This window comes from Marmota flaviventris, chromosome 16 (genome assembly GCF_047511675.1).
Source record: "Marmota flaviventris isolate mMarFla1 chromosome 16, mMarFla1.hap1, whole genome shotgun sequence".
Lineage (NCBI taxonomy): Eukaryota > Metazoa > Chordata > Mammalia > Rodentia > Sciuridae > Marmota > Marmota flaviventris.
This window is the reverse complement of record NC_092513.1, coordinates 35,570,119-35,583,081: the sequence shown is the minus strand read 5'-3', so window position 1 is coordinate 35,583,081 and position 12,963 is coordinate 35,570,119. Positions and strand designations below refer to the sequence as shown.

At 42.2% G+C, this 12,963-nt stretch overlaps 1 protein-coding gene across 1 annotated transcript in view; it reads left to right on the top strand.

Annotated features, from left to right (window-relative positions):
• Positions 1 to 12,963, top strand: part of Fhod3 (formin homology 2 domain containing 3) — a 439,678-nt gene that overhangs the window by 413,597 nt on the left and 13,118 nt on the right. The window contains exons 21-22 of the mRNA XM_071602801.1: positions 339 to 531; positions 6,487 to 6,661. Coding sequence (XP_071458902.1) covers positions 339 to 531; positions 6,487 to 6,661 — 368 coding nt within the window. The remainder of the gene's footprint in view (positions 1 to 338; positions 532 to 6,486; positions 6,662 to 12,963) is intronic.

Sequence of the window (12,963 nt, the reverse complement as noted above, 5' to 3'; positions counted from 1 at the left end):
TATAATGTAGAAACTATGCACTATTTTCCTTAATACTTTACCAGTTTTCTTAGGAAGATTTACATATCCATTAGAAACTGTTGAAATTTAGATATGCAAGAAGTAATTAATTCCTTGAAGTCTTACCACCTAGACATAACCTCCATGGATGAGAAAATGAATTGAACTTGACTTTGTTTGCATTTTTACTTGAGAAGACTCTTGAAACTCAGAGCCTCAGGAGTGAAGGATGGTGGCCTCTCACTGAGAACTTGGCTCATTGGTTTCTTATGGAAAGATTTTGGATCAGTAATTTGGGTTTCTTAAAACTAAAGTTGCCATTTCTGTTTTCCTTGCAGATTCCACTCCTTTTTGCTCTTTATGGGCCATCCACCTTATGCAATTCGGGAAGTGAACATAAACAAGTTCTGCAGGATCATTAGTGAATTTGCACTAGAGTATCGCACTACCAGGGAGAGGGTTTTGCAGCAGAAACAGAAACGGGCCAACCACAGAGAGAGAAATAAGACCAGAGGGAAGATGATCACTGATGTAAGTTTCATGAACTCTCTTTAGGTCACTTATTTTGAAAGATCAACCATCAATCCTCCCCAGAGTTTGGGAGTTGTGCTTCCCCCATTGCCATTATGGGGTGTGTGTGGTGGTGGTGGGGGGAAATATTGCCTCTTCTTAAAAATGCTCTCCAACTGTTCCTCTACCATTTCTGTTGGAATCTTCTGTGTAACAAATGAGGCCTATTAAGGTTGGGAGGCTGGAGGAGAAATGCATAACCCGTCTTTGTATGTTGTGTGATGCTGGTGACATTTAGATGCTTGATAAAATTGGAGGAGAAAAACATCAGAGGTAATACCACTTATCTAGAGGAAGACAGATGTGTTGATTTGGAATTGATTCAGGATCTTAGTCATTGTTACAATGTTATATAACCAGTCGGTTGACTACCATTTGGGGCATATGAATAGAGAAACTGATGTGGTTGCTCTAAGACGTAATGTGACGGTCCCTCTTCAGTCCCTTGAGTTACAGAATATCAGGGTGAAAAGATACCAGAGGACAGTGGATCCAGCATAAGTTTCCCTATGGTGCTGTGGGGTGCCCCTGGCCACTTGTATGTCTCCCCATTCCTGAACTCTTTATCTTCACCACCTCAGCCTTGAGCCTATGCAGGCCTCGGGTACAGTGGGCCTGTAGATGGGACATGCTCCATAGGCACAGGGTGGAGGGACCCACTAGCCAGAGAACAAAGATAAGCAGGTCCTTCTTATGTCTCTTCATGAAACATGCACACCTCATCTATTATTTGGTAAGCTGTAAGTCCAGTTTCAGGGGAAAGGAAAAAGTTATGTGGGAATTCTTTTCCTTACCATTTATTTTTTCTTGGACAAACTCAGGAAGAATAAAGTCAATTTTCTTTTAATACTGACAGATCATACTTGGGACCTGTTGAAGGTGTGTTTGGATTTTTTGGTTTGTTTTGATGTTTGGATTGGTACCCATGAACTTCTCCCACTTGTGCTTGTTTGAGCCACACAAGATCTCCAGTGATACAGGGAATGGAATGAGTACAGGAATAAGTCACAGGGATTGCCATTATCAGGGGAGGGGAGGTGGAAATCTCAGCTGAACTCAAAGTAGGCAGATTTCTTTGGGGGTGGGAAGTTCATTCAGAAGACTTCAAGGAGCCTGCCTTCTCTGCCCAGAGGCATGCTCATGTTGTAGGCAAAACAAAGGGAACATGGTTACTGCTGTCTAAGAGTCCACATTCCTGAGAGGTCGTGACTTCACATGGAAATCCAGATTCCATAACCAAGAAATTTTACTGTAGTTTTAAGACAGTTCTAAGTAGAACCATGGACTAATCAATCCTTTTAATCCCCTACCTCTCCCTAAGTTCCTTATTTCCTTGGAACTTTCTGGACCCCGAGGGAGCACCAAGCCACTTTTTTGCAGAAGGATCCCTTTCTATAGCCCCTGGCGGTTCTAATTGCCAGGACTATGAGCTCTATCATTTGTCTTCTGAAACCTGGGTTCAGCAGAATCTTTAGCCTTCTGGAGGATTCAGGAAGCAAACTGAATGTGTTTGGGAAAAATACAGCCCACATTTCATTCCTAAGTATTATTTTTAAAACTTTCAAAAAGGAATAACTTATTTTTCTGGAAATGAGACACATTGAAGGGCAAAAGACACAGCCCAGCGTGCTTATAATTAGGAAAACACATCAGCATTTCTTGCCAAATTCTTGAGGTTTTTTAACAGATCCCACTAATTGTTAAAATTCCGTCCTCTGAGAATATTTGGCTTTCTCAGCTATAAACAGAGGTAATTGTTTCTAGAGTTTGGTCTAAACATATTTAAATTACCATTAAAATCTAGAGACAATCATTGTTCCCCTTTTATAGGAAACTATATATATAGAAGAGGAACTATATATGTAGAAGAGGAACTATATATATATATAGAAGAGGAACTATATATGTAGAAGAGGAAGTCACGTTGAGAGAGGCTAAGGGGTGCACCATGAGTCCTCTGCCCTCCACCATGAAGTCCTAGGATTTACCAGCCTGGATTCTCACATTTTATTTGGGCTTTTGTTTGGTGGATTTTGGCGGTTCTGGGGATTGGACCCAGGGCCTCACACATGCTAGGCAAACACTATACCACCAAGCTACATCCCCGACCCTATTTGTTTGAATTATAACAGCAGCAGGAAGGGCTTCAGTGCTCATTCCCATCCTAATCCTTGTTTTTATAGGTCAAAGTAGCATCATTCATGTGGGAAGGCTGCCATCTGCTGGAATACTGGGGTATTGTCACCAAGGCAAAACAAAATCTCTAGTTTTCCCTGTGCTTGTTTAAGAAATGCCCTGCGCTGCGGTGGGCACCAAGGAAGATGTGCATAATGAAAGACAAGATCACACCCAAGTACATCATAGTATGATTAGAAAATGACACACAACTGAAACCACTGAGTCAGAAGCTGGGCAATGGATTCAGAATCAAGGGCCCCCCAACATCATTAGCTAGAAGTTCATCACTTTTAATATAGATGCTGAATAAAATTGAGGATGGAAATGGTTGCAGTTAAATTAAGATAAGTCTGAGGGTAAAGTCTGAAGACTGCTTTCATCGACTCGGCCCCGTGTCAGCTCTGGAGTGCTGTCCCTCCTGTGCCCTCTCTGCTCATAGGCATGTAACAGGTCTTTTTTCAGGATCCAGAGGTTCCCCCCAGGCAAGGCTCAGTGAGAAACTTACTCCTTATCTTTCTATCCCAAGCTGTTCTAGACCAATGGTGGCATAGGCAAGGGAAAACTAGGCAGCTATGGCCCTTTTTACTGCTGGCATAATCCAAATAAGTGGTGAAGTAAGCCTCTTTCAACCCCAATAGTTTCTTGTATTGAAGTGGAGTGAGGGTTGGTGTTAGGGATTCTGTATGTGTAGCATTCTGCACATGTGCTGGCTGCTGAAAACAATGCCAGTCGTCCTGGTTAAAAACGTCATAAGACAAAAGAGACAGTGGAGCAGGACCATTGTCTCTTGTCATAATGCCTTTGGTGGGGCAGGGCAGGATGTGATATACTGGAGACTTTCAAAAGTGCAGTCAGTTCCCATGAAACTTGTATCAGATTTGCTGGCATGGTCTATAACCTTGGTGGAAGCTCTCAAAAATTGAAGTTGTGCTTAATTTAAATCAAGAGACTTAATAGGATTTTTTTTACCCCCAATATATATCTAGAAAAGTGACCCTTCACTTGAAGTCAAGTTTATCTACTGGTAAATTAATTGAAAGTACAGGGTCAATTAAGAATGGCCACCATGAGGGACAGGTGAGGTTGTATACAGAGCTTAAACTTCATGTGTCTGAGGAGAGAGTAATATGACCCATTCTGCCCAGAAATTGTTCAGCTTGTCCTTTCTGACCTATACATGGAAGAATCATTGTTCCCAGGCCCAGTGGCCTGGGCAGGAAGGTTTCTACACTTCAGATGAGAGGTGGCCAGCTGCTGATGGGCAGAGCCAGGTAAATTAAGGTCAGTCCACTTACTGACACCCTGATGACCAGCTGGTGGTGATGCCTCAGTAGAATATGACCACCAAAGTCAGCTGTGGTACATGCCTTTAATCCCACAACTCGGGAGGCTGAGCGGGAAGGTCACCAGTTCAAGGCCAGTCTGAGCAATTTAGCCAGGACCCTCTCTCAAAAATACAAAAGGATAGGGGATATATTTCTCAGTGGTAAAGCATCCCTGTGTTCAGTCCCCAGTACTGGGGGTGGGGAGAAATGTGGCCATGAAGTAAATAGCAGGGCACAGAGCAGAAAGTAAGGTCAGGAGACTCTCTGGAAACAGCTTGTCTTTACTGAACAAGTATCCAGATGAGGACAAGGAGAGCAGGGCCTACCAGCTCCCAGTTCAAGAGGGTGTACCCTGGTTATGGTGGCCAGTTTTTTGTTGTTGTTGTTGTTGTTGTTGTTTGTTTTAATGTAATGTGACTTTAAGATAATCTCATCTTTGACTTCTGTGCCATCTAAGAATCCTTCTATCTTTTCTGTCCTGTCCTGTCCTGTCGGGTAGACTGATGACGAGGATGAAGTTGAGGTATGACCATTTATAAACGTGAAGAATACCACATTTGACCTTTCATGTGTGCCGTAAAGTCTAACCTAACATAATCAGCATGAGATGTCAGCACCATTTTGTGCTTTAAACCATGCATGGGCATTTTCTGGTTGGTTTTCATTTGACCACTAACCACCTGATGAATTCTTGTCATGCTGTGTACTAGGAAGTGAGGGGGTTGACTCCATCTTCCATCTGTCCCAGAGTCCAGGCTAATCAGTAGCCTTGTCACTAATGGTGGGTTCAGGGGATTTCTCCCTACTGCTAGAAAACTGAACGAAGAATTTTACCTTCAGCCACCTTTGTGAGTTTTTTGGCAACTCAAGTATGAGAACCAGACTCTAGAATAACTTACGTAAAGAATCCTAAGAGGAAGTGAGGCAGTGGCCACGTGCCACACCAGAGCCTCTATATCACCAGCTCTTGGGCAGCCTCTGCTGTTTGCCCATTTCCTTGACTGGCCCCTGTGGCGTTGATGTGTGTGCAGAAGCAGGGGCTGCTTCCCCTGAAACTGGGTTCAGCTTCAGAGATCAAACTGGGCCTCATTGACCCTGGAAAATGAGGATGGAGCAATGTAGATGGTACAAAGCCCCAGATGTGTCCCAGACTCCTGGCTGTGGCCGAGACACTGGTTGAAAAGAGGAAGCCAGGAAACTGTGAAGCTTGTCTTTGCAGATGTTAATCTGACTTTTTGTTCTTCACCAGATGTTTGGCCTTGTATATACACAGTATTCTAGCATTGCCTCTTTAAAATATATATGACCTGCCTTTTTGTTCAGGTAAACTTAGAGGAAATCATTGTAAGTTTGAATTGCTTATTAAAATAATTAAATTCTTGCCAGGTGTGGTGGTGCATGCTTGTGATCCCAGTGACCCGGGAGGCTGAGGCAGGAGAATGGCAAGTTTGAGGCCAACCTCAGCAATGTAGCAGAGTCCTATCTCAAAAAAAGGACTGGGGATATAGCTCAGTGATAAAGCACCCCTGGGTTCAATCCCCAGTACTGATAGAACTAAATTTTTTCATAATCAAAAGTAGTGTTGCCAAATTGTTTCAGCTTGAATTTACTTGTCATGTTCTGTACTATACCCTGACACTAACCCACATGGGGCCTTTGCAGGCCATGTTTCCATGAAGGGCCTCATTTTCCTTTTCGATGAAGTGATCTAGATTCAGAAGAACCCTCCCCAACTCTTAACGTGCCATGATCGAATCCCACTTTTGCAATTCTCTCATCATAACCGATATTTATGAGAAATTTCCCTGCATTCTAGTTTTAAAGTTTAAAAATAAAGCTGAGTACATTTGATTAAGAAGGTACTTTTCAGTTCTCACATCAAGGCTTCAGTTTGTTTTCCTTAGCTCTTTCCAGTTGCTCCGTCACTCCTAGTGGACGACTACTGGGGAGTCTGAGCCCAGAGAGAGCCACTCCAGTGGATGATGTATGGGTGGACTTCCTTCTGGGGCCGGTGGCTTCTTTTTCTAATAATTCATCTTTTGTAGACAGATGTCAATTGAGGGAAAACTATGGTCCCATTTGCTGGCAGAGCAGAGTTCTCAGTGTTTGTGACCACGCTCCCTCTGCTTAGTGCCACCTCTGCCCATATGGCAGGATTCCCAGGCCGGGAGTGCAGTGAGTCTACAGTATCCCTGGAGTTAAGTGGCCCAGTTGTTTTGTCATTAGCTGACAACCTCAGTGACAGATGTTTTGTCATTAGTTGATACCCCCTCAGTGACTGTCGGAACTTATGGGTCTACAGAATGCATACAAAACCAGAAAAGATAGTTTCCCTCAATGAAACATTTTCTAAGCTTGAGTTGGCTTCCTGGGGAGTCTTCCTCATGTCCTAACACCCCTTTGGTTTTTGCAGACTGGCAAGCTCTCTGGCAGTTGTCCGGTACCACCCAGCCAGCCGCAGGGTCTGAGCTATGCCGAGGATGCAGCTGAACATGAGAACATGAAGGCCGTACTGAAAACCACCTCCCCTGCCATGGAGGATGCCACCCCCGTGCTGGGCATCCGCACACGCAGCCGGGCAAGCAGAGGTGAGCCCTGGTGGGTGGGGCATGTCGTCTTGGGTTGGCCACCTTGGGGAGTCAAGTCTCCACTACAGGATACAGATCACTGTGCCCAGTGTATGGCCACAAAGGGCCATCAACCTTCCTGAATTGTTGGGACCAACTTAAGCACACACCTTCCTTTACCGCTCACCTCCAATGGCTGTATCTCAAAACCAAACAACACTCCCCAAGAGACACATTTATGAACACAGAATTTATTATGAGTGAATCCTCATGAGCTAAAGCTGAGCTCAGCAGTCTGCATCCTGAGAGCCAAATCTGGTCTGCCTCCTATTTTTGTAAATAAAGTTTTATTAGAACACAGCCATGTTTTGTGTATGGTCTGTGGCTGCTTTGCACCATAACGGCAGAGTTAAGCCATTGTGACAGACTCTAGGCTCTGCAGCCCAAAAGAGTGACTATAGAAAAAGCTTCCCAACCCCTGGTGTAAAACACTACCCTTTGTGCCTTTTTTTTACATCCTTAGTAAAACGGACAAAACTAAAAGTTCAAGATGATAAAGACTTTGGCATTTCCAGATTTTAATTATAACTGAGATTTTTTTTTTTTTAAGAATTAAGGATCTGTGTGCAGTGGCACTTGCCTATAATCCTAGGAGCCTGGGAAGCTAGGGCAGGACGATCATGAGCTCAAAGCCAGCCTCAGCAATGGCGAGGCACTAAGCACAACTCAGTGAGACACTATCTCTAACTAAAATACAAAATAGGGCTGGGGATGTCACTCAGTGGTCGAGTGCCCTTGAGTTCAATCCCTGGTACCAAAAAAAAAAAAAAGCATTCATGCTTCTCTGGATTAATCTGATATCATGTTAGTCCTCCTAAATTCTCTGCTATAGGTTAAAATCCATACCACATACACTGACCTATGAGGCCCCTGTAATCTGGGCTTATTTTCCAAATTTGGCTTTCATTCATTTCCGTGTTGTTGGCTCTGCCCTTCTCTAAATACCCTACATATCTCTGAGTGTCCCCTGTTGTTCATGCTGTTCTCTCAGCTTGGAATGCCCTTCAGTCTGGCTGCTCCAGTTTCTATTCACCTTCAGACACTATTTGCAGGCCCTGTCCAAACCCCATCTCTTCAATGCACTCCTGAGGTCCCTGTTTAGGCTTCCTAAAGAGGATAAGCTTTAAAGGGAATTAACTGCTGGAGATGGTCTGTCTCGGTGTTTACTTAGCACATGCTATGCACATGGCTAGAAGAAACCATAGAGTTTTGTCTGAACAGAATGCTTTGGAGTTTAAAAGAGGATGCTGGTAATAATTATGCTGGTACAATAAATACAACTGAATATGCCAGGTAAGCTGGGCTGAGGGCTAGCTTATTACAGAAACTTGGTCATGCATGCAGTGCCTACCAAACATCTTCTAAGACTCTGATAAGCCTTCAGGCCTCCAGGAGTACAGGAAGAAGCAGCTAGAATCCAGAGGGCCATGCTCTAAGAGCCCCGAAGAAGGTTCACCAGTGACTTCCAGTTGATTTACTCACTGATCATGCTTTCTAGAGTCTTGCTGTTGTCAACTTTTTTAAAAATGTAAAAGTAATTATAGCAGCAATAACTTCAACAGGAAAGGAAAACGTAAATGCTGCTGCTAGTTTTCTCAGAGAAGGTGTGTTCCCATCACATAATTCATATGGCTTTTTGAGGTTTCCTGTGAACCAGAGAGCCACAAATCCTCCAGAGAGAATCTTGAAAGATGTGCACAGGTTGTGTTCTAGAACCTTCAGAGTTTTGTGGATTTGTACTTCAGGATTTTTAACAAAGTTACTGGTTGGTTTGTTTACTTCATGTGAATACAGTAGATTCTAATTCCCCTTTCTTCCTTCATGTGGGACTTTGGTCTTTACCCTGTAATAGGACCTTTACTTTCATGTTTAGCTGAATATGCTAGAAGGAAGGTAGCCTCCATCCATCTTTGCCTCAGTGTTGCACCGAGACACAGGTGACAGTAGAAAAGTCACATCTCTTACTACGACCTTGATCCTAAGCTGTACCCTCAATATTTTCATATATATTACATCAAACAATCAAAGATTAGGGTCCTCGAAATTTGATCTGTCCAAATTCTTTGACTACTGAGTAGTTTTAAGATGTGGAATTAGGAGAAGAAAATAAATTAACATATTTTGGCAGTGAAAATGCAGACTATAGTGACCAACTTCAGAAAGATGCAGCTCAGGAGAACACAGCCTTGAGCATGACATCATGCATTCTGATGTCTGGTTTGAGACAAGGCCTCCATTCTAAGATAGGACAGAGAGCGCCCATGTAGAAACAAAGAAGAAAAAGTAGGGCAAGTCAGAAAGTGAAGAAAATACTATCATTAAATGCTGAGCAGTAGAAACTGTCAATCTGGAAGAATCACAAAATAAAAATAAACTTATGTGGGTCTACAGAATGCGTAAGTTGTTGAGGCGAGGGGATTCACTTGCTCCCTGTGGTACCCAAAGGCCTCACACATCCTGGGTGAGTCTGTGCCTGGCAGCTTTCACAGGCTTAGTGCCCTGGGCTCAGTGGGGCCAGCAGGAAGGTGCAGGAAGTCATTAGTGTAGGCACCATGTGACCCCAGCCATCAGGCCAGAGCCTTGAGCCTCTGTACCTTGGTGGATGCCAGAATGGTGCAATGGAGTCCATCCTGGGAGGAGATGCCAGAATGGTGCAATGGAGTCCATCCTGGGAGGAGGAGTCAGGTAATAGAACATAAATAGGCTGTTGATGTCTCTTCCCAACCAGAAGAAACCAAGAGAAAAACTAGTGCCGGATTTCTTCAGTATGGGTTCATTTTCGCTGACAGGTGAAAGGGCTTAGAGAGGGAGCCTGTTTAGTTTGTCTTCTCATTCACTCCTCTCTAAAGAGACTTCTGCTTCCAGGCAGCATGCAGTAAGGAGTGGCAAGCCACCACTCCTGCTACCATGGCTAGAATTTAAAAAAAAAATACATAACAAGTTAGAAAGCCCTCTTTTAAAAGACACTGTGGAACTATGTGATGAAAGAAGACTTGAGAAAGCAGAATTTTGGACAAGCTGAGATTACTCCTCTGGGAGCATTTGCTGAATTTGGGCACAGGCTAAGAACCAGGCTCACCATGGGTGGAATGACTCTAACAGCAAAGATAAAACAGTAGAACTCATACTAGCCAGGTGGAGCTGGCATAGAGATTAGAATTGAGGAGCACCGAGTACAGGGGATTTACTCCATAAGACATTGGCTAAGTGTATCACTGAGCGGGCAGGGAGTGGGTGGGGGCCCTGGGCCAGAAAGGCTGCCAGCGACCTGCCGTTTCCAAGCACTGGGGATAACACTCATGGCAGAGCAAGCACACAGCTCTCATCCTCAAGATACCTAGAGAGAAAGGTGGACTAATTTCTTAGCTAAAACTGCCATTTAGCCTCAAGCTAGCTCAGGACCTTGTCACATCTATTAACAGAAGAAAAGGAGGAGACTCTAGAGAAAAGTAACATTGATCTCAATCACTGAAACTATAAAATATCTGAAATAAGGACCTAGTGGATAGGTTCAATAGCAGTTTCCAGCAAGAAGAGACGGATAATAGAAAGTGTACAAATTGAAGCATGGTAAGAAAGAAGAACAAAGTGTGAGATGGCTGGGACACACTTAAATATCTAATGTGTCATTGGAGTACCAGAGGAGACAAGGGATAAGAAGAAATGTTTGATAATAATTGAGGGCTGGGGTTATGGCTCAGCGGAAGAGCACTCGACTAGCATGTGCAAGGCCCTGGGTTCAATCCTCAGCACCCCATAAAAATAAACCATAATAAAGAAAAGGTATTGTGTCCAACTACAACTAAAAAATATATATATTAAAAATAATAGCTAAGAACTCCAATTGATGATAGGTGTTAACTCAAATATTTAAGAAACTTAGCAAGTCCAAGCAGAATAAATAGAGCCATGTCATAGGCAAACTGCCAAAAAACAAAGAAAGATAAAATCTTTATAACACAGGAAAGATGCATTCCCTTCCAAGGACCAGGATCAGGAAGTATGGCTCACTCTTCAAAAAAAAAAAAAAAAAAAACCCAGGGAAAAAAGACATTTTTAAACTGCCAGAAGAAAAAGCTTATAACCTAGCAGTCTATCTCCAGGGAAATTGTCTTTCAGTGATGAAGGCAAACATTTTTTATATTACAATAATATTAATATCTACTTTGGTATAATTTCTTTCTTGTATACTGTTTAGATTTCTAAAAGGAAAAAAAAACAGTATTTTTCTTTCAAGCTATAATTTCCATATCTTTAAAAATGAAGCCAAAGTGAAATGGTATTATGCTATTATAGTCTAGAATGTTCTATCCCCTCCATGACATCTCAGTATACATAAATGACTTGCCAACACTTGGACAACTGAGATGAGACACATTGGCTCCCAGGGTATGGGAAGAAGTGTGGGCAGTATTCCTCTGATGGCTACCTGTGGGTACCAAGTTTCTACCTAGAGAAAAACATCCATGGCCAGAAAGAATGAGAACAACTGGAGATCAGGCAGTGAGGACAATAACCAAGCAGAGAGGAGATTAAAAGTAAAAACAGGAATGAGGTCGCAGGAGGGAATGAAGTCATCACAAAACTGAGGTTTGACAATTCTGGACCCATGGCAAGATGTTCCTTTTGATCCTCTCTGACAATTGCATTGGAAGCAGATCCCTGGGGATGTGTAAAATGGAGATGGGAAACATTGGTAATTCTCAGAGGGAAAATTAGACGGTGCCTTCATTTCTGGCCCAGTGCTCTGAAAATGTCTTATGGATAATAAACATAATTGATTGAGCTTTGTGTATATTTTTGGAAGGGTAGTTTGACATTTCAAGATAAGACTCAGAATTATAAATCAATAGGCAAAAGGGAAAATAGGAAATTGCTAGGCAAAACAGTTGTGCTATTTGATTGCTCTACTTCAAGGAGGGCCATTGTCACACAGGCTCTACAGTCCTGGTCTGAAAGCTGTGCCATCGTGAGTCCTGCCACCTGCAGTTACAACACTTAAACCATCCTAAGAATGTGGAAAAACTTGGCAGCAATTTCAAAAATTCACTTCTGGGAAGAGTCTGTTTTTAAAAACATTATTAATGCTGAAAAAAAAATGGCATTCTGATAGGAGCAAATAGACCAAGTTCCCTTAGGAATGAGCAGGGAAACTAGAGTTGGCTCTGCATATTCCAGGGCTGTGGATGCACTCCCACTAAAAAGCTAAGCAAAATAAACTTCAAGAACTTGATCAATAGTATCAAAAAAGAAGAAAAAAAAAAAAACCTCATCATTTGAAAACATCATTGTCCTGTAGCTGCAGGGCTCACCCATGCAGGAGACAGAACACCTGGAGTTCTGGCACTGATCTTACAAAGTGTGAATTATTTACATGTTCAGTCACATGAATTTTACTGGCAGAAGTTATGAGTACATTATAGCATATTTCATATTTGCAGTAAAATTTCAAACACGTGTGTCCATGAAAATCACAATGCACTGAACTGTGCTCCACTGTTTTCAATTCGATCCATCAATTTGTTTTCTTCATTCATTTCCAGTCAGGTGGTTCCAAGCCCCAAAAGTTTTTAAAACATCAGTAGGGAAGACAAACTAAAGTGTTTTAAACATATGCTTATTAACATACATTAACATTAAATTTTTAAAATTTTACCATTTTAAACATTTACCAACCCCCTCTCCTCTTCCCCCCGCCCCCTCCCCCTCCCATTGGAAAAAGCTGACTGTTCTTTGGCTTCAGCCTGGGATTACCTGTGTTCCATAGGCAATGAGTTTGAGAACTCTAACTACAGACTTTTGAAATTGTACATTGTAAATTATTTTATTACAAGATAAAGTGTAGATAGTAGAAATACATGATTTTGAACCTGTTGTATATTTTTCCTCCTGTAGAAACATTCACCATCATAGAAGAGATTTCATAAGGAAATTATCACAAAGGCAAAGTTCTGGACATATAAATTCGCATTGATTTCCAATTATTTGCCATTACTTGGGAACCCATGTTTAGGTGGTGCTTTTTGCTTGCTTAGGCAGATACCTTGACACTAGACTTGGCCTGTTTGAATATATAGTTACTCATAAATACATCTTTCTGGTCAAGGAGCAGGTGATTTTTTATTCTCCAAAGGAAAAGATTAAGTCACTATCCACATTACTGATTGAAGAGGGCAATCCTATTACAATTTTGAAAAGCTAAGTAATTAAAAGACAAACTGTGTATTAAAAATTCCTTGTTTTCTACTTAATATATGAGAAGG